At 46.9% G+C, this 26,976-nt stretch overlaps 1 protein-coding gene across 3 annotated transcripts; it reads left to right on the top strand.

Annotated features, from left to right (window-relative positions):
- The first annotated feature begins 8,119 nt into the window (after nucleotides 1-8,119).
- SH2B1 (SH2B adaptor protein 1) lies at nucleotides 8,120-23,471 on the top strand. 3 transcript variants are annotated; one of them, XM_088446928.1, is made up of 10 exons: nucleotides 8,120-8,201; nucleotides 11,680-12,518; nucleotides 13,161-13,262; nucleotides 14,428-14,519; nucleotides 15,884-15,993; nucleotides 16,203-16,391; nucleotides 16,543-16,754; nucleotides 16,845-17,016; nucleotides 19,496-19,595; nucleotides 20,528-20,632. In XM_088446928.1, exons 2-10 carry the CDS (start codon nucleotides 11,706-11,708, stop codon nucleotides 20,544-20,546), a joined length of 1,809 nt encoding a protein of 602 aa, XP_088303054.1. In that variant the 5' UTR covers nucleotides 8,120-8,201; nucleotides 11,680-11,705; the 3' UTR covers nucleotides 20,547-20,632. The 3 variants fall into 3 exon arrangements, with proteins under 3 accessions (XP_088303054.1, XP_088303053.1, XP_088303052.1); XM_088446927.1 differs by lacking the exon at nucleotides 19,496-19,595 and having other exon boundaries at nucleotides 15,887-15,993; nucleotides 20,528-23,471; XM_088446926.1 differs by lacking the exon at nucleotides 19,496-19,595 and having other exon boundaries at nucleotides 20,528-23,470.
- Nucleotides 23,472-26,976: the final 3,505 nt, after the last annotated feature.

Below are 26,976 nucleotides of genomic sequence, written 5' to 3'. Positions count from 1 at the left end.
CCAAGCAATCCAACTTTAAGTCCATAATTTACACTAAATCACTGTCACCTTTTTACACCTTGAACTCATTTCTTGCCAACCTGCTCCTATTCTTCCCAGCTCATGACTTTGCCACCTACTTCAAGGGCAAAACTGTCACCATCCATGAAGAAATCTCCTCACGCCAGACCCAATATCCCAAGTCTTCTCCCATCTACACTGTCTCTACAGTCCTGTCACAAGCTGCCGCACTGCGAATGCTGTGCAAGGTGAATGATGGGCAAGTGTTTGCTGAGTCTCCGCCTACCTCCTGTCCATCATTCTGACATCAGTCCAGATTGGCTCCTGCATCTGTATCCTGCTGGCACTAACGCTGCTCCAATGCCGGTGATAGAGTTTTCGTGTTTCCGGTTCTGGCATTGTCTCCTGTTATCCAGTCGAGCTCCAGTTCTCCTATCTATTTGCATATTGTTATACTGCTGTTTGTACCATCCAGGCGGCACGGTTCGCATATCATCTACCCGCCGCTTGTGTCATCTAGGCGGCATGGTCCGCGTAACTGTCCTCTGCCGTTTGTGTCCACCCGGCGGCACAGGCTGCACTACAGCGTCAGCTGCTTGTGTCAACCCGGCGGCACTACTGTGTCCAAAGTACGCCCCCGCGTACCAACACTAGTGTCTTCCGAGTAGCACTTATCTTGTCTGCCACATCTAGCCAACTTATTCCAGCCCCCAAGGCTGCTACATGGTCCAAAGGCCGCATCTCATCTCACGGCCCACCGGTCTCAGCTAGCCAAGGCCTTCCAGCCCTCAAGGCTGCTACATGGCCCAAAGGCTGCATCTCATCTCACGGCCCACTGTCCTCAGCTAGCCAAGGTCTTCCAGCCCTCAAGGCTGCTACATGGCCCAAAGGCCGCATCTCATGGCCCACCAGCCTCAGCTAGCCAAGTTATTCCAGCCCTCAAGGCTGCTACATGGCCCAAAGGCTGCATCTCATCTCACGACCTACCGGCCTCTGCTAGCCAAGGCTTTCCAGCCCTCAAGGCTGCTGCACGGGTAAAGGCCACATCTCGTCTAACGGCCCATAGGCCCATCCAGCCAAGGCATTACAGCTCTCAGAACTGCTTCTCGGCCGCATCTGGCCAAGAAATGCCAGCCTTCAAGGCTGTTGCTGGACGTTACCCTCAAAAGTCACACCCGTGGAATAACATTGTCACCGGCCACATATATTATCTTGGGAGTATTTTTGTGATCTCCTGTTATGGAGCTTACTCAGAATCTTGCTCAGGTTCTGACCACACAGGTTCAGCTGCTAACGCAGAAAGTGCAGGAACTCTCCCTTCGGGTAAAGGAAACCCGAAGTGCGACAGTCCCTGCTGTGATGGAACCAAAACTGAATCTGCCTGATCGGTTTTCCGGAAACCATAACGGTTTTTTAAATTTCAGAGAGAGCTGCAAGCTCTACTTTAGACTCTGACCCAGGTCCTCGGGCTCTCACGTCCAACAAATTGGGATAATAATTTCCTTATTACAGGAAGACCCACAGACTTGGACCTTTGGTCTTCCTTCCACTAGTCCGGCACTGCAGACCGTAAACTTGTTTTTTACTGCTTTGGGTCTGCTCTACGATGACCCGGATAAAGCGGCTATGGTAGAAGTGAGTCTCGTGTCCTTGAAACAGGAGAACAAAGCTGCCGAGGACTATAGTACAGGGGGTCCGGAGATCAGCTAGCCAAGGTCTTCCAGCCCTCAAGGCTGCTACATGGCCCAAAGGTCACATCTAATCTCACGGCCTACCGGCCCCAGCTAGCCAAGTTATTCCAGCCCTCAAGGCTGCTGCACTGGAGCAGGGCTCGCTCTAACCCTGGTCTCACATCAAGCTTGTACTTGTGTTTGTACTTTATTTTTATGTGGGATTTTTATTTTGTATGAATCGTTATTCAAACTGTCCCATAATGCAGAGTTTTGTGGCGACTTATAAACATACAATGATGACAACCGCAGGTTGGGTTATGTCAGTGAGTGACTGAAGACTTAGGGCCAAACGTAATAACCCGCGATTTGCAGAAGCCGGCTTGATTTCAGTGAGCTAGTCATTAGATTTAAAGCAACAATTAGTTTAAATGCAAAGCCAGGTTGGTTTTGCATTTGTCCCTTAGTTGGTTTAATTTTTGCTTGTGTGTTAAAAGTTTTAGACATTTTTAGACAGATCAGGTGGTACTGCACTGATCAACCCGCTCACATGCACATGTCAGTCATACCCAGATGGGACTTGTCATGAAACCTTGTTTTTTAGTGTTTTAACATCCTATCTTGTATAGTAGGGATAGCCAGACTTTTGGACTTGATGATCTACTCTAGCGGCTGAAACTCTTTTGTGATCTACCATTGTACAAAATGCAATACTTTTTAGGGCTCTGAGACAATTAAACTAACAATCAGGTAGTATACACCCACAGATACTGCAATAAATTTCTGTTGGTTTGTAGAAATATAGATGTGCACCAAGTGCCCATCAAACTGCCCACATTGCCTCCCTAGAGGGCCATCAGACATCCCCACTTACCCCTTACATGCTAGTAGACTGCCCCCACATGCCACCCAACTGCCCCCCACATGCCACCAGACTGTTCCCACATGCTATCAGACTTATCCCACGTGTCATCAGACTGACCACAGTACGCCGGACGTTACTTACCAGTTCCGGAAGCACTGGGGTCCCGGCCGGCAGCAAGCAGCAGACGGGGAGTCCCCGGAGCCCACTACTGGTGTCTCTGCTCCCAGCTCCTCTCTGTGTCCTGACGCGGCTGCAAAGTGCTGACCTGCAAGGAAGTTCAAAGATAGTATTGAACTCCTTCCTATAAGAGGGAGTCTCTAGCTCTAGACAGGTGCCAGACTATAGGCTCCATCACCTTACTCCAGCGCTCATGCCCCAGTGATTCCGTCTGCTCGTTCTGACCCTTGGATTGTTTGTGACCTGACTTCATCTTCTCCCTGGCACTGCACTTGGTATTCCAGTTCTGATCTTGGCTCCGTTTCTGACCCAATATTGCCTGATCCCTGGTACCATCTTGTCTGTTTGGTTCTGACCCGGCTTGTTCACCATGTTTGAACACCTTCGTTCTCCTCTCCAGCAGTGGTGGGGATTGTGTGGAAGGCAGAGGCGCCTGTTGTCTGCATTACCATGGGATGAAGAAAAGTACCAAGCGCCAAGGGGGAATAAGGTTCAGTTAATTTACATGTATGCACAGCTGCCCACCACCTGGGAGTATGCCAACACTCCCAAAAGGCACAAAGGTGCCGGTAAATTAAAAATGAAAACAGGTGAAATGGCGCTACTCATTCTGTACAAAAATCTAATTAGAAACATTTATTAAAAATGTATTGTGATAGGATCACTGGTAAAGTGGTCTGTGGCAGGTACATTTGTCCCAGATTCCTGTCTTATGTGTTCTAAACCCCCAGGAGAAAGTCTGCAGTGTAGCAGGCTTGAGTCTCGGCTTTTTGAAAAGCCGGTTTGGGACCTGGGGGTTGTGGGTGAGAGGAGAGGGAGGAATCCACCCACGGCCACTCCAGGTTTTGGTTCTCGCAGCCTGGTAACAGGCTTGTTAGGGTTCCCACCTGAGAGTGGCCAATATAAGCCTTGTGTGTTTAGGGCTGAGTGTCTCACCTGGGAGAGCAGGCAGAGAGTTTGCTCAGAGACACTTGAAAACCTATTTGTAAGTGCTGTGCTGTGCCTTTGTTGCTGGCGAGGGCATTAGGCCCTGCCAGGTTCTTGTAGTGAGGGAAGTCACTTGTGAAGTTAGTGCCCCGACAGGGCTAGGATTTATGTTTGTTTTCTTTATGTTATTTCTGACATTGTACAATAAAGACTGGCGCCGACCAGCTTGTACCCGAATCCAGTCTGGCGTACTGTTTCCCAGCTGCTGTGTGTGAAAGGAAGGAGTCCTCTACCCAGGAGAGGGACCCCCTAACCTGACTGTGTCACAGTATATAAATGAGAATTAAGGTTTATAAAATGACAATAACATAAAAAAAATTGTTACAGATCATAGAAAATCTAATCGAGCTCAATCAGGAAGCATTAATACTATGTTCTCAACCACCACATGAATGTAGCGAACCAATAGTCACAGAACAGAAGAGGTGTGATCTGTTCAAAGGAGAGTAGTGGACTCCAAGAATCAATGAAGTCACAAAAAAAAGAGTCACATTTGTTGCAAATCACTATAATAGATAGTCACTGGTAAGTAAATAGCGATGCGAGTGCCTGAATGTCAAAATTCCAATGATCGGCAAAGTGGTAAAAATTGCAAGTATGTTTCACCAACCGTGTGGATGCAATCCAGTTGACAGCTGATCCGTGTGAGCGGTGCAGCAGAGGCACTGGTCCTATTCACTGGCTGGTGTTGGCGGTAGCCTGTCTCTCGGCAATATGAATGGCCTCTCCAGAAATATGATGTGGTGTCAGCCTGAATGCAGGGGGCTGAGTCGCAGTTGGAGGGTGCCGTGGAGTAGATGGTGATCCCGGTGCAGACACATGTCTGTGATATGAAGCTGTCAGCTGGTGGGTCCCAGCGGCGTAGCGGAATCACCGCCTGTATTCACCGGCTGGTGGTTGTCGCTGTCTGCCTCCCGGCAGTACGGACGGCTCACTCCAGGAGCATGATGCGGCGTCAGTCTTGATATGCAAGGCTGAGTCGCAGCTGGAGGTGGACACGAGGTGGATCCAGTCCCGGTACAGGCTCTGGCCAAATGTAGATCTGGGGGAATCCGTAAATGGGATCAATCCAATGGCTGAATCAGCCGTGTAGCAATATGGCAAGCTGGTGGAGAGAGTGTCTGTAGTCCTTAACGCGTTTCACTGCAAGCAGCAGCTTTTTCAAAAAGGCAGAATGAATAGCAATAGCATGAGTGGCTATATAAACCCTCTCTCATTAATTGGACACCTACAGATCAACACCTGTCATGTGTCAATCAATAATCAGTGAACAAGTTGAGATTTTGTTGCTTGTAAACACAATTCAAATGCTAGATTTGTAAAAAGATTTAGTCAAAATAGGCAATATGCACAAACACACTTATACAACTATACTAGAAAATTAAAAAACATATAATAAAATATGTATTCTGTAGGGGATGTATCTAAATAATACCATGGGAGCAGGTCTGCGGTCCGGGTCCTTTACAGAAATGGCTCCTCTCCAGCAGTGGCGGGGACTGTGCGATTACATTAGGAAGGAATGACAATATACAGGAAAGTGTTCCATTAGTAACAGTTTACTAAAGCATTATGGCCCTGATTCAGAGCCGGACGCTCTGACCAGAGCGCTCGCTCTGAATCAGGGCCTTCCTCCATTAAAATGGAGCGTCCTCCTGGACGCTCGTATAGCTGTGGGTCACCACCCACAGCATATACGAGCGTCTAAAAAGATGGTCGCGATGGTCTTGACCATCGCGACCATCGGACTTGCGAGTGAAACCCTGCGGTCGGGTTTCTCAGCCACAAGCCCTGGAGTGATTTTGGCTCTATCAGAGCCAAAATCACTCCCACTGACATCACTAGTGATGTCAGTGGGGCCGGCTTCAGACGGTAGGCGTTCCCATGGGAACGCCTCCGTCTGGCAGGCACGCCCACCAAAGGGGGCGTGCTGTCAGTCACCATCGACAGCACGCCCCCTTTGGTGCGAGACTCCGAGCGACAGATTCCCCGTCGCTCGCAGGGTCTCGCGCATGCGCACGACGGAGCTCCCTCCGTCGTGCACATGCGCAGTGGGGAACATCGACCCACTTGCGAGCGTACTGCCGCTTGCGAGTGGGTCTGAATGACCCCCTATATTAGTAGATTGTAAGCTTGTGAGCAGGGCCCTCTTACCTTTATGTCTGTCTGTTACTAGCCAGTGTTGTTCTATTCCATTTGAAGCAACTGAATATGCTGCGCTATATAAGAAACTGTTAATAAATAATAGTAAGAACTGAAGTAGCAGTTTAGGTGTTAAAATAGTTTAATATAATTAACAAGTTCACAGATGTTCTGAAGCAGGTTAGTCAACCCCAGGGGGCCCCTTAAACCAATAATATGTATTATTGGTTATACATAATGACCCCATGACAGTGAATTGCTGTAATTTAAGGTGCCCACACATATACCGATCTGCACACGATCCCACGATGTGTGCGATTTCCCCTGAACTCTCCCCCGGCAGCTCCTACACACGATATGGAGTAAAAAGCAGTAAGATCTATCGTGCATATTAATTTTTATTTTTTTTTCCCAGTGCATTGTGTCCCAGTTTGTCAGATCTGCCCTACTGCACGGCAGATCTGACGATGCGATGTGCGACCAGCAGGGATGCGCATCGCATCGTGATCGTGAGTGGGGACTCACGATTTTCTCACGATTTGGCCACATTTTACACGATCTGTCGTCACGATTCGTCGGAATCGGCCAGATCGTGTAAAATGTCGCTATGTGTGTGGCCACCTTAAGACCCTGGACCATTGTAATTTGTGCACAGTATGAGAGTGAATAGCTGAGGGGTCCTCCTCACAGTAAGCACAGGTTACCCAGGCCCCACACTGTCTGCTGCCTGTGTGTATATTATGTGTAATTCTCTCTTACTGCTTTTCATTCCGCCAGAGAAGTGTAAACCCCCAGAGAGACGCTCACTCCGCGCTCACCGCGCCTCTATGGTATACGTGGGCCGCTCTTGCTTTGTTTACATGCCCTCTCTCTGGTGCTCGTGGTGACGTCACGCTGATCTCGCAGGCGCAGTAGCAGCGAGGCCGCAGCCCCAGGATCGCGACTAGACCGAGCCAGTCAACAAGAGGAACCGGGGAGCGCAGCAGGGAGGGGTCGCTGGCAGACGGAGGTAGCAGCTGTGAGGCCCCCGAGTCACCGGGGAGAGGAGGAGACCCGTCAGGGGGGGAGGGCCGGCAGAGACTGCGGCTGATCTGGGCTTATGGTGGGCGCAGCACTCACTGCCAGCAGTAACAGGAGGCTGCCTCACAGGAGGCCATAGCTGCCACCAGGAGCCTCTCACTGGAGCCCACACAGCACTGACAAAAGGCCCATCATCAGGAGCCCACTCATCACTGTCACAGGGTCCATTTATAAGGAGCCTACCCATCACTGACACAGGGGTCACTCTCAGGAGCCCACTCACTACTGTCACAGGGGCCCTTCATCAGGTGCCCACTCATTACTGTCACAGGGGCCCTTCATCAGGAGCCCACATTACTGTCACAGGGGCCCTTCATCAGGAGCCCTGCCATCACTGTCACAGGGGTTCTTCATCAGGAGCCCTGCCATCACTGTCACAGAGGCCCTGCATCAGGAGCGTATCCATCACTGACACAGGGGCCACTCTCAGGAGCCCACTCATCCCTGACACAGGGGCCCTTCATCAGGAGCCCTCCCATCATTTTCACTGGGGCCCCCTCTGTAGACCATAGCTGTCACTAGGGCCACCCTCAGGAGCCCACCCATCACTGTCACAGGAGCCCTTCCTGAGGAGTCCATCCAGCACTGTCACATAGGGGACTTCCCCCAGCCATTAGTTTCACAGGGGCACTGCCATGGGGGTCCACGCAGCAGGTGGCCACTCTTAGGAGCTCACACGCCTGTCACAGGGGATTTCCTGGAGCCCACCCATCACAGGAACCCACCTATCGTTGTCACAGGGGTGCACCTATTACCGTCATAGGGTGCTCTTCCTCAGGAGCTCAGCCATTACTGTCACAGGGGTGTCCTCTTGGAATCACTGACCCAACACTGACACCTGAGGTTCCTTCTTGGATCCCACCCATTGCAGTGACAGGAGGACTGTCTCGGCAGCCTAGTCAATCATATTTCGGGCATTATTTTTCTCCACCCCCCCCCCCCCCACTAGTAACGGTCAACCTTAGAGGAGCGTATTAACAGTATTAACAGCCCCATTGTACTGCTGCAAGTGCCTCACTTGTCTTCCCGGGGCCTCAGATCATCTCTCATCTGACTGTAAATTTCATGTTTTACAGTGGTTTCTAAATGACTTGAAACCCACAAAAAGTCTTTGGGATTAGTAAAATACTATAGAGCTAAACCTTACTTAGTGATCGGTCAAGCAGAAAGGCTGGGGCCACAGCCCAGGAGAATCGCACACAGCCAGGGCCCACATCCTGTGGACCCTGTGCAGAGAGGACTTGGGACAGGATGGGGAGAGGTAAAAGGGAAACTGACAGGTAAATATAAGTGAGCTCTATATTACCTATTCTCTATATATATGGACTTTATACTTTGCTGCTTTCTTATATTGAATACTTTACAATTATACAGTTTAACTTTATCACATCACAAACATGGTTTCATCTACACTTTTCATGATTTAAATTTTTATTTCCACCTATTATTTTGTATTTTAAAAGATTCATCCTATGTGCAGTCCACAGGAAAATATAAGTCCTATGCATGCACATTGTAAATACGTGTGTGTTTACATGTTTTGTGTCAATGCTCATCTAGGGGTGTACCCTGTTATTGAATAATCTGAATATCTGTGTATGAAAACATCAGTTTATGGCCAGATCTTTTGATCACTGCCACATTGCATATGGCATGACCTTGTGATCACAGATATTCATTTTCCCGGCTCATTTGTCACTAATTCTTTATTAGCCGGCTGCACAGGTTTGGTAGTAAATTGTGCTGAAAGTGAAACAGCTGTTTATAGGAGCTGTACACAGGGATTAACATCAATGAATGTGGGATTAACCGGTGACTCACACTTCTGGCTCCACCAGGGCTGGGGAATCTGGAAGCCTTAAGTGCTACTACCAGAAATGTTATATGCACACACAGCTCTAGGTCACTGTCAGATATTCAAATGACAGCATTTACAGGGGTTTTACTTGTCATCAGTTACCAGAGGTATAAGACTGTGGTCCAACTGTGAAATTTAATATGTAATTGTCCTCTAGTTTAGAGAGTAATGTATAAAATGCTGGACGAGCTATTGATCCCTGTCCAAACCTTTGTACTTAATTATGAAAATGGAAATATTTTTTTTATTCAATCATAAACCAGTGTGGCAGGTGGGGCCGGCTCTGCCATTAGGCAGCTGCCTAGGGCGCCAGGATCTGGGAGATGCCACAGAGTCTGCCTATCACAATATTATGAATGTCTCAAAGAGGCCACCTTATTGTACTAATTCAAGTGGTGGCTGTGGAACTTCTAAGACCACTTCCTCACTATCAACTGTAGGGCTGGAAAGTAGGTATTGTGGCAGTTTTGGAAAGGAGGTCATTAAGCTGAAGTTCTGCCTAGGATGCTGAGAAACCTTGCTCCAGCCCTGGTGGCAGGGCATAAGAGGGTATAAGATCAGCTTGCCAGTCAACACTTCTCCTTGGTTTGTTTCTTCATGCTGCTATTAGTGAATTGTAATTATGCTGTGTCTTGTGGCTGCCATGGTTACCACAGAAACATGACACATGATGTAGTCAGCAGAGGGTCTTTGGAACACCCCTCTGAGCTCTTCTCTGACTTGTGACATCCTAAAGCCTCCCCCCCCCCCCCCCCCCTTGCCTTCAAATAAAATGTCTGTGTTTGTGTGTGACTGGCAGCCACACTTGTTTTACCCTCCAGAGAGATTTTGAATTGGAAATAGTCAAACTTATATCAACTTATTATCAGATGCTTAAAAGGTACTCAACTTGCTATTTACGGGGGGGAAAAACCTCCTATGTGAGATTGCTGCTTGTGGGAGGTAAAATAAATCAAATGATGACACGCATACTCCTCTTACTCGTATTCACTGAGTGAGCAGGAAGCGTCCTCAATGGGCCTCTACTCCCAAACCACTTACATTGTACATATCACTTTTTTCTTAAAGGCATTGAGAAATTGGCATTAACTTAAAGGTCTGCGCTTATATGGGACTTGGCCAGCAGCCAGGACTGCTATTCACATTTAACGTGATGAAAAAAAACAAATAACCAACAAAAAAAAACGTTATAGAACAGCAAAAAATTTACAAATTACTGTAATAAATCTCGACATAAATATGAATATTTTCATAAAAAAAAAACATCAATAGTGAACATACTGTATATGTATGGTAGAGGCAACTCATTTTAGCGAGCCAACATGGAACCATCTCCATTGATGAACATTGTAATAGCGCCACCTCCAGATAAAGGAAGCGCAATGCAGGGTCAAAGATGTTAGAAGGCCAGTGTTGCCCAGTGTTCTTTTTCATTGGGGGAAGGGGGTATTGACTTTAAGACTGGGAACCCTGGAGTGTGATAACTGGGAAGTCTACTTAGCATACTGTCTCCTCCAGACATATCGAGTGTTGAATTACTGTTTACTTGATACAGCAAGTAAACATTGGGCTACATAGAAGCAACATTTACACAACCAGTATTTAGCTATCATTTCCTTTAAGGAAGTCCTGGAAAAATTTCCCCAAGTCAGGAGCCAGCAGTTCTGTAATAAACAGATAGTGAGTCATGTAAATGTTTTTTAGGGGTGTGGTGATGGATGCTGGTAGCTAATGTGGCATCTTACATCTCAGTAAATATTATACACCCTAATTCCCAGCCGGTGCCCCCCTGTCACTCCTCTGTTCCCAGCCGGTGCCCCCCTGTCACTCCTCTGTTCCCAGCCGGTGCCCCCCTGTCACTCCTCTGTTCCCAGCCGGTGCCCCCCTGTCACTCCTCTGTTCCCAGCCGGTGCCCCCCTGTCACTCCTCTGTTCCCAGCCGGTGCCCCTTATCTTGCATATTGCCAGTATGTGCCACCTATTGCTTATATTTTGCCAGCCTTGCCTCCCATGTCATATTGCTAGCCTGTCACTCCCATATTGATAGCCTGTGCGTCCTGTCCCTTACCTATAACCATCTGGCCCGCTGTTGCTCACCTATTATTAGTCTGAGCCCCATGTAATTTATACATTACCAACCCATTCACTGCGACTCTCCTATTGCCTGCCTGTGCACCACCATCTCTTCCATATTGCTGGCCCCCTCCCTGTCTATCATGCTTTGCCAGCCTGTGTGCCCTGTAACTTACTTACTAGCAGCCTGGTCCATCCATCTCTTTCTAGCTTTTCCCCTGTCATTCACATATGCTGCCATCCCCTGACTTTATATCTATTGCAAATTTCATCAGTACAAATGTATGTACAGTATTTCAAGAAAGTATATTCTTTGTTGGCACCTTTTTATATAATTATTTATATACTATGCATGTATAAAAAATAAAATATGTTTTATAGGATTGGCTTGAATACTGGCATGCAAATCATTAGTAATATTCTATGTAGGAAATATAGGAGGAGGTGGGGTACAACCATATGATAGAAAAAAAATATCAATCTTTCTTTCTTCAAGTCCTACAACAATTTCTATAGGATTTCACAGCCGCTCCATGTCACAGAAGAGCCTTGGGAACTGAATGGGGCACCTCCCAGTACTGTACACAAGGGACAATTTACTGCTCTGTATAAGTACATGCATTATCCTTTATATCATAACCTCTAGTGAGCAGGGCCCTCTCTACCCTCTATGTCACACCGACACTTTCTATCGCTAACACCGTATTCTCTTGTCCTGTTTTTTTTCCCGATTGTTGTTTTAATGACCTGTTTTATAGATTGTTCAGTGCGGCAGGGATGATATTAGTCTTATAACTTTTTATTTTCCCCCCCTTTTGTCCTATCTAGGAGCTGATCCAGCCGGTGCCCCCACGATGAACGGTAGCTTGCCCCTGGAGGGTCACTCCTCCTCTCCTTCCCCAAACTGGAAGGAGTTCTGTGAAATTCATGCTCACGCTGCTGCTCTTGACTTTGCCCATCGGTTCCGGGCTTTCCTGACTGAGAATCCACAATACGCCACACCGGGAGCTGAAAGCAGCTTCTCCAGACGGTTTGCGGAGCATTTTGTGGAGCACTTTGAGACTGAAGTGAATAAGACGCATGTTCCCGATGGCCCTTCTCCCACTCGCTGCAGCATTGCTCCATTCACAGGAGCTCAGACCTCCACCCGGGACCTGTCGGAGACCTGCAGCGACTCCTCGCTGGCCTCCCCGGTTGAGACTCAGCCTCGGCAGGACTCCTCTGGGATCACGTCCGGTCTGTCGAGCAGCCAGTCTCATAGCTCGGAGGACGTCTCCACGTCTTCGGCCACAGCAAAGCCACGTCTGAAGAAGCGGTTCTCCTTGCGCAACGTGAGCCGCAGCGTGCGAGGGAGTGTCCGGGGGATCCTGCAGTGGAGGAGCTCGGCGGAGTCTCCCACGGAGGAGACAGGGGCCAACAGCAACTGCAATTCCTCAGGCAGCAGGGCTGTAGGAGAAAGGTGGACACACAGATTTGAGAAGCTGCGGCTGAGCAGGCCTCCTGCCCCCAGGGCCGAGCTGCGTGATGTGAGGCGGGAAGGAGTTCTCAATTACGTCGTGGCCGAGGAGGTCAACAGCAGCAGCCGGGCGCGGTGGCAGAAGTGCCGGCTACTCCTGCGCAAGACTGAGAGTGATCGGTACCTGTTGGAGTTCTACATTCCTCCCAAGGTTCGTTGGCCTTTTCCTCTATTGCACATTTGTCTTACTACTTCATCTATATACCTATCTTTCCCATGGTTTATTGTTGTCTTAAATGAAGTGGTGTATGAAGAGCATGAAATTGAAAAATGCTGGGTTCTGTATATTGCTAGACGCACTCAACCTCCGCTAGCAGAACCAAGTTGGTTTGAGCCCAGGACCTCAACATTTTTGGAGATGCCAGTCTCCCTGCGACCTTTTGTGTGGCCAGTTCTCCTGCTAGTTCTCCCCGCGGTTGGGATGCTGGCGGTCAAAATACCGACAGTGGCATCCCGACGATCAGAATCCCGACTCCTGAAAGTGAGTGAGTAGCCTAATTCGAACTCTCCCCCTAACCCATCTTTCCTGCAGCCTAACCTTTACCGTAACTCTAATACTTACCGCCGGGATTCTGGTGCCGGGATTGCGACTGTCAGGATTCCAGCGCCGTTATTCTGAGCGCCGGAATCCCGACCGCTGGGATAGTAACTACATCCCCTTGCAACACCATTGAGGGTCCATTGAGAAAAAAAATGGAGGTGTTACATACATAGTTCTCCATGAACGATTCAGAAACTTGTATGGTCCTTTCTGCCATGTTGCGCTGTTTCTCTAACTTTTTTTTTTTCCCAGGCCACCAAGCCACGGGTCAACGTCCTTTGTTCGTCTATCGCTGACGTACGGACCACAACCCCTTTGGAGATGCCAGACAAAGAAAACACTTTTGTGTTGAAGGTAAGGGTCAATGTCTGAAACCTCATTTTGATTCAAACAAAATTCAGTCATGATGTGACTGGGTCAGGGCGCGAAGAACCATGTCTGAATCGAGCAGTTTACTGACAACTGGTTTCAAGGTTTTAGAACTGAACCCTATCCACATTTAGTAATCCACCGTCAACTTCACTTTAAGTAGTACCGGAGAAAGTTTTCTGCCGGCCCCTGACGTGTTTGAGTCATTTCTGTTTATATTAATGGGTTTCCCTGGCTGGCAACTGAAGTATGCTCAATTTTCTCCACCCCTGATTTGCGATTTTGCGATCACCTGCGCTTGTTTGACGATATAGGGCCGTATTCAATTTGAGGCGAAAAGTCCGTTTCCGAGTGTTTTTGGCGGAAACTTTTCGCCGATGACGCCATTTTCGCCTGTTTGGCTTTTACCCCGTATTCAATTTGAAAGACTTTCCGCCTAGGCGGAAAGGCAATGCAATGTAGTAGGCTGAAAAGTTTCGCCTATGAATGGGAGGCGGAAAAAAGTGCAAAATTGGGGTTTTGGGGTGCAACGTTGTGGAAACCCCCGTGCAGCCTTCAGACAGTCCCCCAAAGGTGATCTGTGTCTCAAATTCACGTATAGAAAAATGCTATTTAGCAGCTATTGAGCCCGTTTAAAAACACCAAATACCTTCAGCAAGCCAAATCAGGGGGTACCATAGGGAACCCCCATGTCGGAGCATCTATTGGGGGGTGTTAGGCTGATTTCCCCAAAAATGACAATACTTTCCGCCTGTTCAAGTTTCGCTGGGTCCTGTTTTCGCGTACTTCCATATTGAATACGGGGTAAAGCTGGGACGGCCGCGATACTTTTCCGCCTACAAAACAGGTGAAGTAGGCGGAAAGTCCGGGCCGCAAAAAAGTATCGCGGCTCGGCTCATTTTGAATACGGCTCATAGTTTCTACATTTAAGTCAGCTATTTTTTTTTTTAAGGCAAACCAGGTTGATTTTGCCTTAAAACTAAAAACCTGTTTTAGATCTAGAGGCGATATCGCACCGGTGGCTGCAAATCACAGGCTGTTACATTTGGGCCATGGTCCTTCTCCTAGCCCTCCAGAGGTCATGGTGGTGTCTGCCCTTCCCAAGACACTAACAGTCATTTTCCTGTTTCCCCCCCCCCCCCCCCCCCAGACAGAAAATTCCTCAGAATACATCCTGGAATCGGTGGACCCCCTGCAGATGAGGTCATGGCTCTCCGACATACAAGACTGCATGATGTCTAGGTAAGCCTCACCATTTGTGTAGTCTCCAGTCGCCTCGCTTCATGATGACAACAACCCGATTTGGATTAGAAGACATTTTGATCAATCTGGTTGGCCAATGACCACATTGTCTTACAAGAATCCAAGGGTCTCTTGAGATGCAGTCATATGTAACAAGAAAAAAATAAAGAAAATGTCCCCCAGCACACTGCAAAGGACCAGCAATAAGATTTGAATACTTCATGATAATAGAGATCCAGAGATCTTTGTTGCTTCTATTTGCAAAGATATGTTTAAGCCATCCGGGCTGCGTCAAGGCGTTTCTGTACCGGTGTCCCTAACGCTACATGACCATAGCACCCACTTTGGGTCATATAATTGCCTACTGTTATGCCACATGATAACGGCATTTACATTAATATATCGAAGTTGAGTCCTATGACCTGAACCGTGGCGTGACCAAATCTGTGACCTTCCATATTTCTGACTACCAAGCCGGTCATTTGGCGGTAGAGTAGAATTATCAGGCACCCCCAATCTAGGTCTACTCTTATATATTCACAGCCTTTCCCTTCTTATGTAAAGTGAATAAATCCCGAGTGTCCTTGTTACGTTGTTATATTTCTTATAGTATAAAGTGTTTTTTTTTTTTTTCTTCATTGTGTTGGGATTGGTTCAGTCAAAGGGACAGAATAACATACATACTCCATACTTTCTAAAGTCTCTAACCAGCTTTTTTTTTTTTTTTAAACTGATGTTGCTCACATCGCTGTATGTGGGTGACCAAAAAGACCATTGATCTCCACCGGTGCTTATGTAATGTCTACAGGGATGAAGTGTAACCTTATATAGACATTGATCGTATTTAACCATGTTTCTAGTTATTGCCCGAACCTCGTAACGGTGTCTAAATTGAACGGCCTGTGCTTTCCAAGATAACCAAGTTAGACCACTTAACCGGGAAGTAGTCAGGCAGAGGCTCAACAAGAAAAAGAGCTAGAGCTGAGAATATTTATTTTACTAAGCATTAGGGTTGATGGTAGAAGTCTAACATTGTATTATTCAGGGTTGCATAAAATTGGATTAAAAAAAAAAAAGAAAAACGATTTATTTGATTTAAATAGTTTTTTTTTTTAAAAAAACGTTTAAACATTAAAAATGTTTACTTAGGGGTTTTTTTTTTTTTTTTTTTCTAAAGTAAACGTTTTAAATGTTTAAACGTTTATTTAAAAAAAAAAAACCTATTTAAATCAAATCGTCTTTTTATCCTTTTTATTTTTATTTTTTTAAATCCAATTTTATGCAACCCTGAATTATTTTTAGTTAGTTGCAGTGCTCAGAACGCAGTTCATTTCCTCCGATAGTAATCTGTGCCATTTACTCAGCAGGGACAAGGTCGACACCGCAGACCTTCCACACGTTAACCATTCAGAAAGCATGCCCAGCCGGGATCTACGTCTAATACCCACAGAGAGCAGCGAACAGCTCTGCCAAGGTACGTTTCTCTGACCGCCTGTACCCCTGGGTTGGCTTCTCATTCGTGTTTCGGATGTTCCTTTAGAAGGATCCTAGGTATCTGCGTAATATAGAGCTAGCGAGAGCCACTAAATGATGGGTCGAAGCATGAGAATAGTGGCGTGACCTGTGTTGTAAATGCTGTGGCGTATATACACTGCATCACCGTGTCCTTTTGTGCATGGACAGGTGCCTACGGGGGCCTCTCCGACCGGCCTTCGGCCTCCATCTCGCCCAGTTCTGTTTCCATGACACCCTCACATTTTGACTCTATGGAGCTCCTTCCACCAGAGCTGCCACCAAGAGCCCCCATCGACGAGGTGGAGAGACCCCAGAACTCTATCAGCACCTCCTTCCCTGATACACCTGACACTACAGGTATGATGATCTAAGAAGAGGATCATGTTGCTACGTACAGGTTTTTACCATACAAGGGGAATAGGGTAGACGGCCTGTGTGACTTTTTTGGGGGGGAAGGGGTTATTATGCTGTCGGCATTTTTTATGCAGTATTCCACTTTTTTCTCCAGCTTCATTCCTGTTCCAAGGAGAGGCAGACCCTGGAGATGGGGAACACCCATTGTCCGAGTACCAGTGGTTCCACGGCACCCTGTCACGTCTCAAAGCCGCTCAGCTTGTGTTGTCGGGAGGCACCAACAGCCACGGCGTCTTCTTGGTGCGGCAGAGCGAGACACGTAGAGGAGAGTACGTGCTGACCTTTAACTTCCAGGGCAAAGCCAAGGTGAGTCTGGAATCCAGAGGCGCTTCCTTACTGCATTGTCTGTTGTGAGCTTTCTCCTCTTCACGCTACCTGCCATCCTCTCACCTTCAGCACCTCCGTCTGTCCCTGAACGAGGACGGTCAGTGCCGGGTTCAGCACCTCTGGTTTCAGACCATCTTTGACATGCTAGAGCACTTCCGTGTGCATCCCATCCCTCTAGAATCTGGGGGCTCCAGCGATGTCACCCTCATCAGCTACGTTGTGTCTTCTCAGAGGTTGCATGGTAAGAACAGGGCCGAAAGCGCCTCACTTGCTCTCCTTATGAATAGATTTTTTTCCGTGGAAGTAACCATTGACCTGGAAGTAAGGACAACAAACGGCTAACTTTCTGCCTTCAATTTCCCGGTCCCAGGTTGCGCAAAACATAGTGTAGATCTTTCTAGTATACCAAAAGGGTACTAGTAATAATATGTACTCCTCACAGTCAGCTGGTATACTTGCACCTTCATATGACTTTAATTTATTGCCTCTTTGTTCCGTTCATACAGCTGCTACTAAATATGTTATTTTTTTTTTAGCTTGCTTCTCTGCTTCTAAAGCCGCATACACACTAGACGATTTTTTTTTTTTTAACAATATGGACGATAACGTTCAACGATATATCGTTCAGTGTGAACGACAAATGATGCGCGCTGTCGTGCAAACATGTAGGCCAATCTTACGATATCGTCAGAAAGTGCCTGTTCATGGATGTGGCAGGATGAGGTCACTGAACGATATCGTTCAGTGTGTACAGCCAATATCTTTCACCAATATCTTTCAGCACATCTCGTCTAGAGTGTATGAGCCTTTAGCCTTGGCTTTATATCATCTGGATGAGTTACTTATTTTTGATGTCCTGGTAAATGACCTATAACTGCTCTCTAAACATAATATAGAGCTCTCTCTTATCCCAGGGTCCTAAAATACCTGGCTGATGATATACATATCTGATTGAAAAGCAGAGGAGTATAGAAAGCAAATTGTATTTGGTAAAAGTTGCGGCAATTGAAAGTTGTCTGAAGGTGGAAAGTGGCTTTTAATTTATTTCTTTTCTCCAATTGAGTGTATTTGGAGTAAATCCAAATTGTGTAAAATAACGTGCAAGTCCAGTCATCGTTCTCAGCGCCTGACTGTAGTGGAGGGAAGTCCTGAGAGGGCATTACTGGACCCGCAGTCTGTTTAGCTTCTATCACTGTAGCAACACTTTCACAGGAACCGCAGTGTTCTTACAGTCAGAACGTTATTGGGGGAGGTGATCAGTCAGTTGGGTGTAGCTTGTAGCACTTTGGAACAATATCCTGTCATATAGGGTTTTATTGGGCTATGCCACATGTCTTACTTGCAATATATAACACTTTTACTGACTAAGATGAGGATATTGTAAAGATTGGTTCAGAGGTATTCCAAAAGTAACGGCACTGGCGCGTTTCGTTGTGGGTTAACCCAAAATTTCATCAGATGAATGTGTGTATTATCCTACAATGAAACGCGTCGGGTGCACTGGACTGATCTTTACAACATCATTGACACCATTTTTTATTTCCCTGGGACTCTTTCTGGTAATCTGAAATCTGGGAGCTCCGTTTTAAAACCCTTCTCATTCATCTCCATCTGTAATAAATGTAGTGATGTTTCCTGAGAGTAGGCTTTTATCAATGTATTTAGAAATAACTGATCCAGTAAATTCACTGCTGTATTATAACCCCTTCTTCTTGTGTGGTTTTACTATAACCTGCCCCTTCAGCTGATGCACTTTACCCTTACCCAGCCCCCCAGTTATGTGACAATTACTCATATTTACTAGTTGGTCTTGCATATGTCTTTGGTTTGGCCGTGGCATCCACCTTTTATGGTGTCTGCAAATAAAAAGAGCAACCACTGATCACCTCTTCCAGAAGTTAGCGTGTGCCGTGTTTGCCCAGCAGGTCACGTGTTGAAGAAGGTGGCATAATTATGCCAGCAAAATAGAATAACTCCTCAGTGCATGATTAAGGATATCCACAAATCATGACTAGTGTTCATTCTAGCACCCTGCACCTGCCACAACCCAGTGCAGTTCCTTTTTCCTGCCTGTGGTGTCTCTCCCTGATCTGGTGCTTCTACCACACTCTAGTCTGTGTCTCAGCAGCCGTTTGTTGCATCAACTGAGTGTGCTAGAAGCACCAGAGCAGGGAGTGACACCCCAGGCAGGAAAGAGGAACTGCGGGGGGTTGTGACAGGTGCAGGGTGCTAGAATGAACACTAATGACCTACTGGTAGTACTTGAGGTTTGGAGTTGAGAACCCCTCCCGGTGTAAAGCGACCCCGCTTTAAAACTATATAATCTCACTTTAAAACGTCTTTGTCTAGTTGACTGGCTTTGAAATAACTTCTTCGGTCACTTCCAAAACACGGCATCAGCTGTTCCTTACTTTGCAGACTATTAGATTTGCCCCTGAATCCGTGTTGTTTTTTTTTTTATGTTACCCTGAATTGCTATGTAATACAAGTGCATGGTAAGTTTATGTGCTTGAGATTTGCCCGCAGGGTATGTGTGTTCCGTTTGGTCCTGTTTGGGCAGATCTTTAGCCCTTAGTGGCCACTTTGTTAGAGGTTGCAGAGGAAACCGGAGACCTCTGTGCTTTTTGCTCCCTCCTCCCCCTCCCCAACCATCTTTGAAACATGCATTACCCCCCACAACCCATCCTTTTCTCTGATTGGGCCCCGTCTGTTCTTTGCAGGCCGAGACAGGGCTGACAGTAGAACGACCGTGTGTGAGGTTCCCCACCGCATCCCTGAGTCACCATCAAACCCCATCTCCATTGGAACGAATGACTGTATGTAAGTGCTGACTACAACCATTCATGCCCCCATATGTTCCCCCTACCACGATCCCTCCCGCTGGGAATGGTCTTCCCAGAAAGGTGCTAATGTAGATGTCGTACACCAGCGTATATTTTACCAGCCATAAATGCATAGTGTGCCAGACTGACACCAGGTTACCTGTAGAGAGCATCGAGTCTCAGAAGATACTAATAATAATACCATAATATATAGTATGATACTATGCAGTCTGTTTCCTCCTCTACAGCATACAGAGTTTAGCTGTATGTCAGGGCCCATGTGAATCTGCACACAGCCATATTGTCTCACACACACTATTGACGGAGTGGATTCGCTTTCAGACGGATCAGACAAAACAAGTAGCGTGTAGCGCCACCTCTGGCTGCGGTGAGCAACTGTCTGCGGGACAAAAATATCTCCAGCTTCAGAACCTTTTTGAATGAATTGTCATACAGCAACAACATTCTCCTAGATCCAGAGCACATTCTACCCACATTTTCTATGCTTACAAAATAGCATTTCCCACAACTAGAAATTCAGATTTTATATAAATATATTGTCAGAAGTTCCCAAACTTGGTCCTCAAGGCGCTCCAACAGTCCAGGTTTTTGATATATCCATGGTTGAGCACAGGGGGCTTAAATCAAATTGACTGAGGTACTAATGAAGTCATCTGAGGTCAAAAATGGATATCCTTTAAAACCTGGACTGTTAGGGTGCCTCGAGGCCCGTGTTTGGGAACCTCTGATAAATGTATATTTTAAAGATACTTATTTGTGAGCGTTATCGAAGACCTTTTACCTCGCTTCCACCTGTTGTTGGGTGCTCTTTTGTGACCTGATTTGTTTGGCTCATGGTGGAGTGTCTCTCGGGCATTGGTTCAGTCTGTGGGGTGTCGCTGATCGGTTGTTTTCTTTTCCTTTCCACAGAGGCAGCCAGCAGCCGTAACCCTCCCCCGCTGCCCCCCCACCCTTTGTCTCGTCACCAGAGCGCAGACGGGAGCCTGCAGCCCCCCTGGCATCCGCTCAGCACCTCTCCCCCAGAGGAACCCCTGGCCAGCAGACCCCCTCCGGAGCCTCCGGTCGCTCAGCACGAGGAGGGGTCACCAGCTGGCGAAGACCAGGAGGAAGCTGCCATCCGCCTGCAACAGCTCCAGCCGGGGGGCGTTAGCTCAGAGGACACAAGTGATGCCAATGCAGCTTTGAGGGCACGGGCTGTAAACAACCAGTATTCCTTTGTATGAGTGGGGGGGTCGGAGTGACTAACCCACATATTTCGAGTGTAACCTTTCCTCATTTTGTCCTTGCTCCATATATCGCCTGCCTTTTTTTGCAGCTTGTCTTTGATAGTTACGTGATCTCTGAAACCGACACACTAACATGCCTAGCTTGGTTATGCCATGGCTGAGCACAGGCCTTGTGCATAGGTCATAGGAAACACTACATGCCAGTATGACTGGATACACACTACCCCTTCCGTTCCAGGTTCCGCTGATACACTACAGGGCTTGTAGAGAGGTGTTAATGCCTGGCAGAGGTTAAATGAATCCTACTTGTCCAATCCCTTTTGTACTGGGCCGTTCTCTGTACTTGATTGGCCTCTTTACATTAAATTCCCTCAAACCCATGATACGCCAGTACGCAGCTGGTTCCTGCCATTTAAATACCTTGTTTCTGCATGGCCTGCCATTGGCGTCGGCTCCAAGCTCCAGCGGTTAGCCCTGGTAAATGACTTATTCACCTTGCCTAGCCATTAGGCTTTCTAGAACACTGATGTCACCATTACATCCTCCATTAGGGATTGTACGCTTTTGCTTTCTGGTGGTTGGAGAGGGGGGTTATTAGCGTAAATCTGAATATTGTAGCAGATAGGAGCGGCACCATCACTGACCGTAATTGCTGATGGCGAATGAGCCACAAGTCCTGATATCGAGCCAGTGAAAATGGAGGCTACAGAGTTTAATGCATGAAAATTTTTAAGCGAGCTTGTACCCACAGTGGATGCTGCCATTTTGAGGGTACACCACTGTTTAATTATCAATTTGCCAGTGACACAGCGGCATTACTAATGCCAAGTCAATTAACAGGCTGGATAACTGATTAAGCCCACAAAATGGCGGCTTCGACAAATGAATAGTGGACAGGTCCACTTTTGAAGGTACGCAGCGTGACCATTTAGGTACTGAGCAAAAGAATCTGTTGGAAACCATAATTATCTGAATTTTCGGCGAGTATTATGGGCTACAGTATTTTTGGGGACCAACAATGGGCTTTTTCAGACTTCGAATCACGGTAATGCAGCATTTGGGAACAGATTTGAGGCAAATCGATACTTCTCTAATCTACACAAGTATTGTAGCTGATGCTACGAGGTACGAATGGACTTAAATAATAGCGAGTGAATGATCTGCTGCTTTTTCTTTAATGTCCCACCTCTCGATATAGATTTGGGACAATTGGGGAAATGAGGTGTGGGGGATGAGTTCAACGGTACATAGCATATTGAGGACATTTTTGAATACTTTAGGGGTGTTAATCCCCGTCTTTACTACAACTGACATTAGGTACACATGTAATAAGATGTCGCTATCCACAAGTATTACGGGCTGCTTGTCTTTCTGTAGCCTCCACAAACCCCAAGGGGGGGGCACTTTATTAATTTTTTATTTTTTTTTCGTATAACAGAAACGGCTTTGTGGTCAATAGCTGCCCCGACTTATAGGATACATTAACCTGGTACTTCCAACCTGCTGCTCAGGGCAGCGTCCCACTGACTGGAAGCCTTTAAAGGCTGGCTATACACTTTGTCGCCTCTACTTACGCTCACAGTACGATAAACGGTGGTAATGTATAGTCACTCTACTGAGATTTCACAAGAAACATTTACCCCACCCCCTTCCCCACACACACAGCCTGAACAAACACGTAGACCGTCTCTACATTAGGTACGTTTGGGATGATGTGTGAGTTTGCTTGACTTGTATGTCAGCTTATTAGCAAGAGATTGGTAACCTCTTCAATTCCTAACTCCCAACACGCAAAGCATCGGAGCGTCCTGGCGCTTGCAGGTCCTGGTTAAATTGCCTCCTGTAAGCACTCTCACACAAGACCTAAGATTTCCGAAGACGGAAGCGCGCAGGGGTCACCACCTCACTCGCCGAGTATTGAGACAACGCCAGCTCTCTCCCTTCAGTGAGTTGTGGCAGAGCAGCAGTAGTCTTTGTTCGAGTTAGAACGTCTTGGGAATAGAGGATGCGTGCACCATTTTGTGTCCCAGAAACTGGTGTTGTATCAGGAGGCTGCCATTTTGTGTCTCACACCTCCTGTGAGGTCGCCAGTTCTTAATGAATTACAGGCTGCTTTGTTGTATCTACTGTCCTCACCCACAAAATGGCTGCCTCCGCTTATGTGCACTGTTTTGCTTTAACAGTGCATAATCAGTCCATCATTTCAATTGGATGTCTAATCTCAATTTTGACAAGGGTGTGGTCTGCTTTTAATCCTGCTCCATGTATGTGTTTAGATATATATATATATATATATATATATATATATATATATATTTAATATACACATTTCTCCCAGTTAAGTAATTTTTTTTTTTTTTAACTTATTTTTCTACTGTGTAATAGTAAATATAGGCACTTTTTTTTTCTGAAGCTGTTTTTATTTTATCTAAGGTTTTCTGTTTGTTTATTTTGCATTTGTAAAACCGTATTTACGTTTAAAAATCTATTTGCTTAAAGTATATCTTTAAATTATTTATTATACAAAATTGTTGGATCGGTTTTTAGATACAAAAAAAAAAAAAAAAAGAAACAAAAAAAAAGAGGGAAAAAAAGAGCCGTTTCTTTCTTCGACATACAAAAAAAATGTATTGTTTAACAAGATTAAAAACACTTAACTACGTTTCTTTTCTCCCGTGTCGCCTTGTGTTTCTTTCACTCCATATTATGGAAACTCCAGTGTAAAACGGAATTATGGTGCGTACACACGGTACGATATCTATGAATGATAACGATATCGTTCAACGATATATTGTTTGTTTTTATGCAGTGAACGACCCAACGATGCGCGTTCCCGCATGAACGATAACAATATCTATGATCGTACGTACATGCAGGGCCAACTTACACGATATTGTCAACTTTGCCTGTTCAGAGATGTGGCAGGATGAGTTCACTGAAAGATATCTTTCAAGTCGTCGGTGGTCCTGATCATACCGTGTGTATGCAGCTAAAGAGTTGTTGAATGACGGCTTAACATTTGGCGGTGATTCTGGCCACAGGCAGACCAATCACATCTCTAGGATCTGGTTCCCGGGTTATGCTGGGCACACACTGTGCAGATCAGATAAACGCTCTGCTCCCGGTCAGTGTGCACCCCGTACATACAGCTATGTTTAGCTCAGCGCTAAGGGAACAGTTAGCGTGGTTGTCGGATGATTGTATGCGCACTCATCTGCCAACTGGATTTAAAATCACTCCTACGATTATGAGATCAAGTTCCATCTGGTTACTCGGTGGCATTGCATTCGTTTTAAGACCATACATTGCATATGTGACCAGAATTCTAGATGATATTATTTCTTCTTCAGGGTCCATAGGGGGTCCACAGGGTTGACCTTGGGGTAGAGGTTGGGAACCAAAGCCAGGTACCACGCAGTTGAAGCTTTCACTGGGTCCACTCTCCCTATAAACCTGCCCCCAAGCCAGAGGTACCTCATTTTAAGTTGGTGCCCAGCTGGAGTCGGGTCACCGTTATCGCAGGGGGGCTGATTAGCAGCCCCTAAGCTTTATTTATTTTAATGAGTTTAAAGTTTTTCATTTACTTTTAAACTCTTCTGAGCGGCAGCGTCGGACTGTCCATAGGACGTCCAAGCTACCGCTCTGTCACCCCGCAGGCACCGCGACGCCAGTACAGATCTGGGGATCTCGGCGGGACCCCAGGGTCTGTGCTAGCTGGGCTCTGTGGGATCCCAGGACTGCTGCCGGATCGACAGGGAGCAGGTAAGGTCGCGGATCACCGCTATGCAGTCTATTGTCTCTGGGGACAGACCGGAGGCGCTGGCAGTGGCGGCGGGCCCCCCCTCTCAGGAGGCATACCCCGCTTGTCGACTAGACCACCAGGGACTTGAAGTTTGGCAGCGGGAAGCCAGGGCTTAATAGCCGGCCGGGGGAGGCAGCCTTCCCTGTTACAGCGGCTCCTCAGCTCAGCGCGCCTTTCCAGTCTATGGCCTGGCGACGCTGAGCTGCTTCCTCCTTGGGCCACGCTTCTTCTGAGGTCTCCAGGCGGCCATTTTAACTCTGGTGCAGTGCAGATCTCAAGGGGTTGGCAGTTGGTCCAGTCCCCCTGCGTACCTCGCCATTTAGGTCAGTGTACACAGCGCTATAGCCTTCCCACACACTGAATCTGGGCAGTTGAATGTAGTGCCATTCGCAGTATATTATATGTAATGTTTATGTATATATATATATTTCTGCATGGTATGTGACTTATGCTAGCGCTGACTGTGCTTTATTCTCTCACCTGTCAGTGTATATCTATGCCTTTTCTTTACAATCTGCCCTAATACAGGTGTATTTAGGGTGGTCCTGTGACCTCACATATATATATATATACTAGTCAATATTTGTGAGGTTTGTCACATACTGTTGTGTGCTGCACGTTGCCATATTTCAGGTGGCACTGTGTGTTGCATATGCAGCTAATCTTAGCGCCAGTCAGGACCAGCATAGCGCTGCTTGATATTTCCAAGATGATTGTTAGTCAGATATGGAGGAATTGGAGCACGATACTGCACCCATTTTTGCTATCCTGCACGCCATGTGCTGCAGGTGTGAGTACGGAGAATTTGACTCAGGAAGGGTTATATATAAAGTGCCATCAGGGGCCGGGCCCCTTAAAGGACCCCCTTGGGCAGGTTTTTTTCTCAAAACCCTGGCCTCCATTGCAAATCGCCTGGCGGCCCCCACAGTTGTAACCCACTTGGGGTTACCTTAACATGCTACCCTTTCATCCCAGGGTATCTCGCAGTTTCTTGCGGTTTTTACCCTTGTGACACAGACTGTCGCACCCTACCAGCGGTTTTCACAGTACATGCAATTCCCTCAGGTACCACAACAGTGTCATTTCCCTTGCAGGGATTACCACAATGGTCACCCTGGGTGGATCTCGTTTCTAAGGAACCCAAGAAGGCGTGATAAACGCCCTGTGGTGTCTCCTCAGTCTGCACTGCTGTCTAACACAGATCGTCAGCCAAGGGAGAACTGGATAATGTATCTGACTCATTCCTTTCACACAAGTATTAATATCCCTACTTGGGTGCTGGCGGTCAAGTCCATCCTAGTTATAGAGGAGGTCAAACCTGCACTTAAATCAAATTACCCTCAGTTTAGGGTGGATCACATGGCGGGGGTCTGGCAATCGCCAGATAAGAGGTGTCACTAAAGCGTTTGGCCTCATGTTACCCATTCCCTGAGGGTTATTGCAGGTAATAGGAATCACCGCCTAGGGTGAAGTCTCATGATACTCGTCCAATAAAGAGCGCTATTACGCCTCCCATCCCTGCCCTGACTGATTCTATGGATACGTAGGTGGTAGCTTTGACTGAAATCAATATACTGGCTTTCAGGTGCTGTTGCCCGTCCAACCATGTCTATTGCATAGGTGGCTAATGCTATTGAGAGCTGGGCTGATGCATTTGTAGACCTTTTTCCATCAAAAACTTCTGGGGACCAGATGCCTTTTGCTGCTCACATTCAAAATGCAGTTTCATATGTTGGAGTAACAACATTGGATGCCAGTCTCCTAACCTTCAGAGTTTCTGCTGCGACTGTATTCACCGCCATACCCTATGGCTGCGCTCATGGAAGGCGGACTCCAAGATAGGCCTTAAAATGGATTACCCTATATTGGGGAGATCTTGTTTGGTCCTGACCTTGACAAGATTGTAGCAACGTGGGCAGTATCCCAAACTGCAAATTTCTGCCTTCAGCTACTTCCACTACAAGGCCTCGGACATTGGACCTCATTCAGACTAGGGATGTGCAGGCTCGGATAGGTTCGAGTTTGCACGTGGAGTTCGGATTTTTCCCTCCAAAAAAACGGAACTCAGAACGAGGCAAAACGTCATCTTACATGGACGAACATCATCATTCCTGGACAAAAGACCAGGAATGATGATGTTCGTCCATGTAAGATGACGTTTTGCCTCGTTCTGAGTTCCGTTTTTTTGGAGGGAAAAATCCGAACTCCACGTGCAAACTCGAACCTATCCGAGCCTGCACATCCCTAATTCAGACCCACTCGCTAGAGGCGATTGCTCGCATCCAGCGTATGCAAATTTGTTATAGTGATGTCATGGGAAGCGATCGCTC

The sequence above is a fragment of the Taudactylus pleione genome, unplaced genomic scaffold, assembly GCF_031769625.1.
Source record: "Taudactylus pleione unplaced genomic scaffold, aTauple2 ptg000407l, whole genome shotgun sequence".
Taxonomy (NCBI): domain Eukaryota; kingdom Metazoa; phylum Chordata; class Amphibia; order Anura; family Myobatrachidae; genus Taudactylus; species Taudactylus pleione.
The sequence above is the reverse complement of the archived record's forward strand: the minus strand, read 5'-3'. Positions and strand labels throughout refer to the sequence as shown.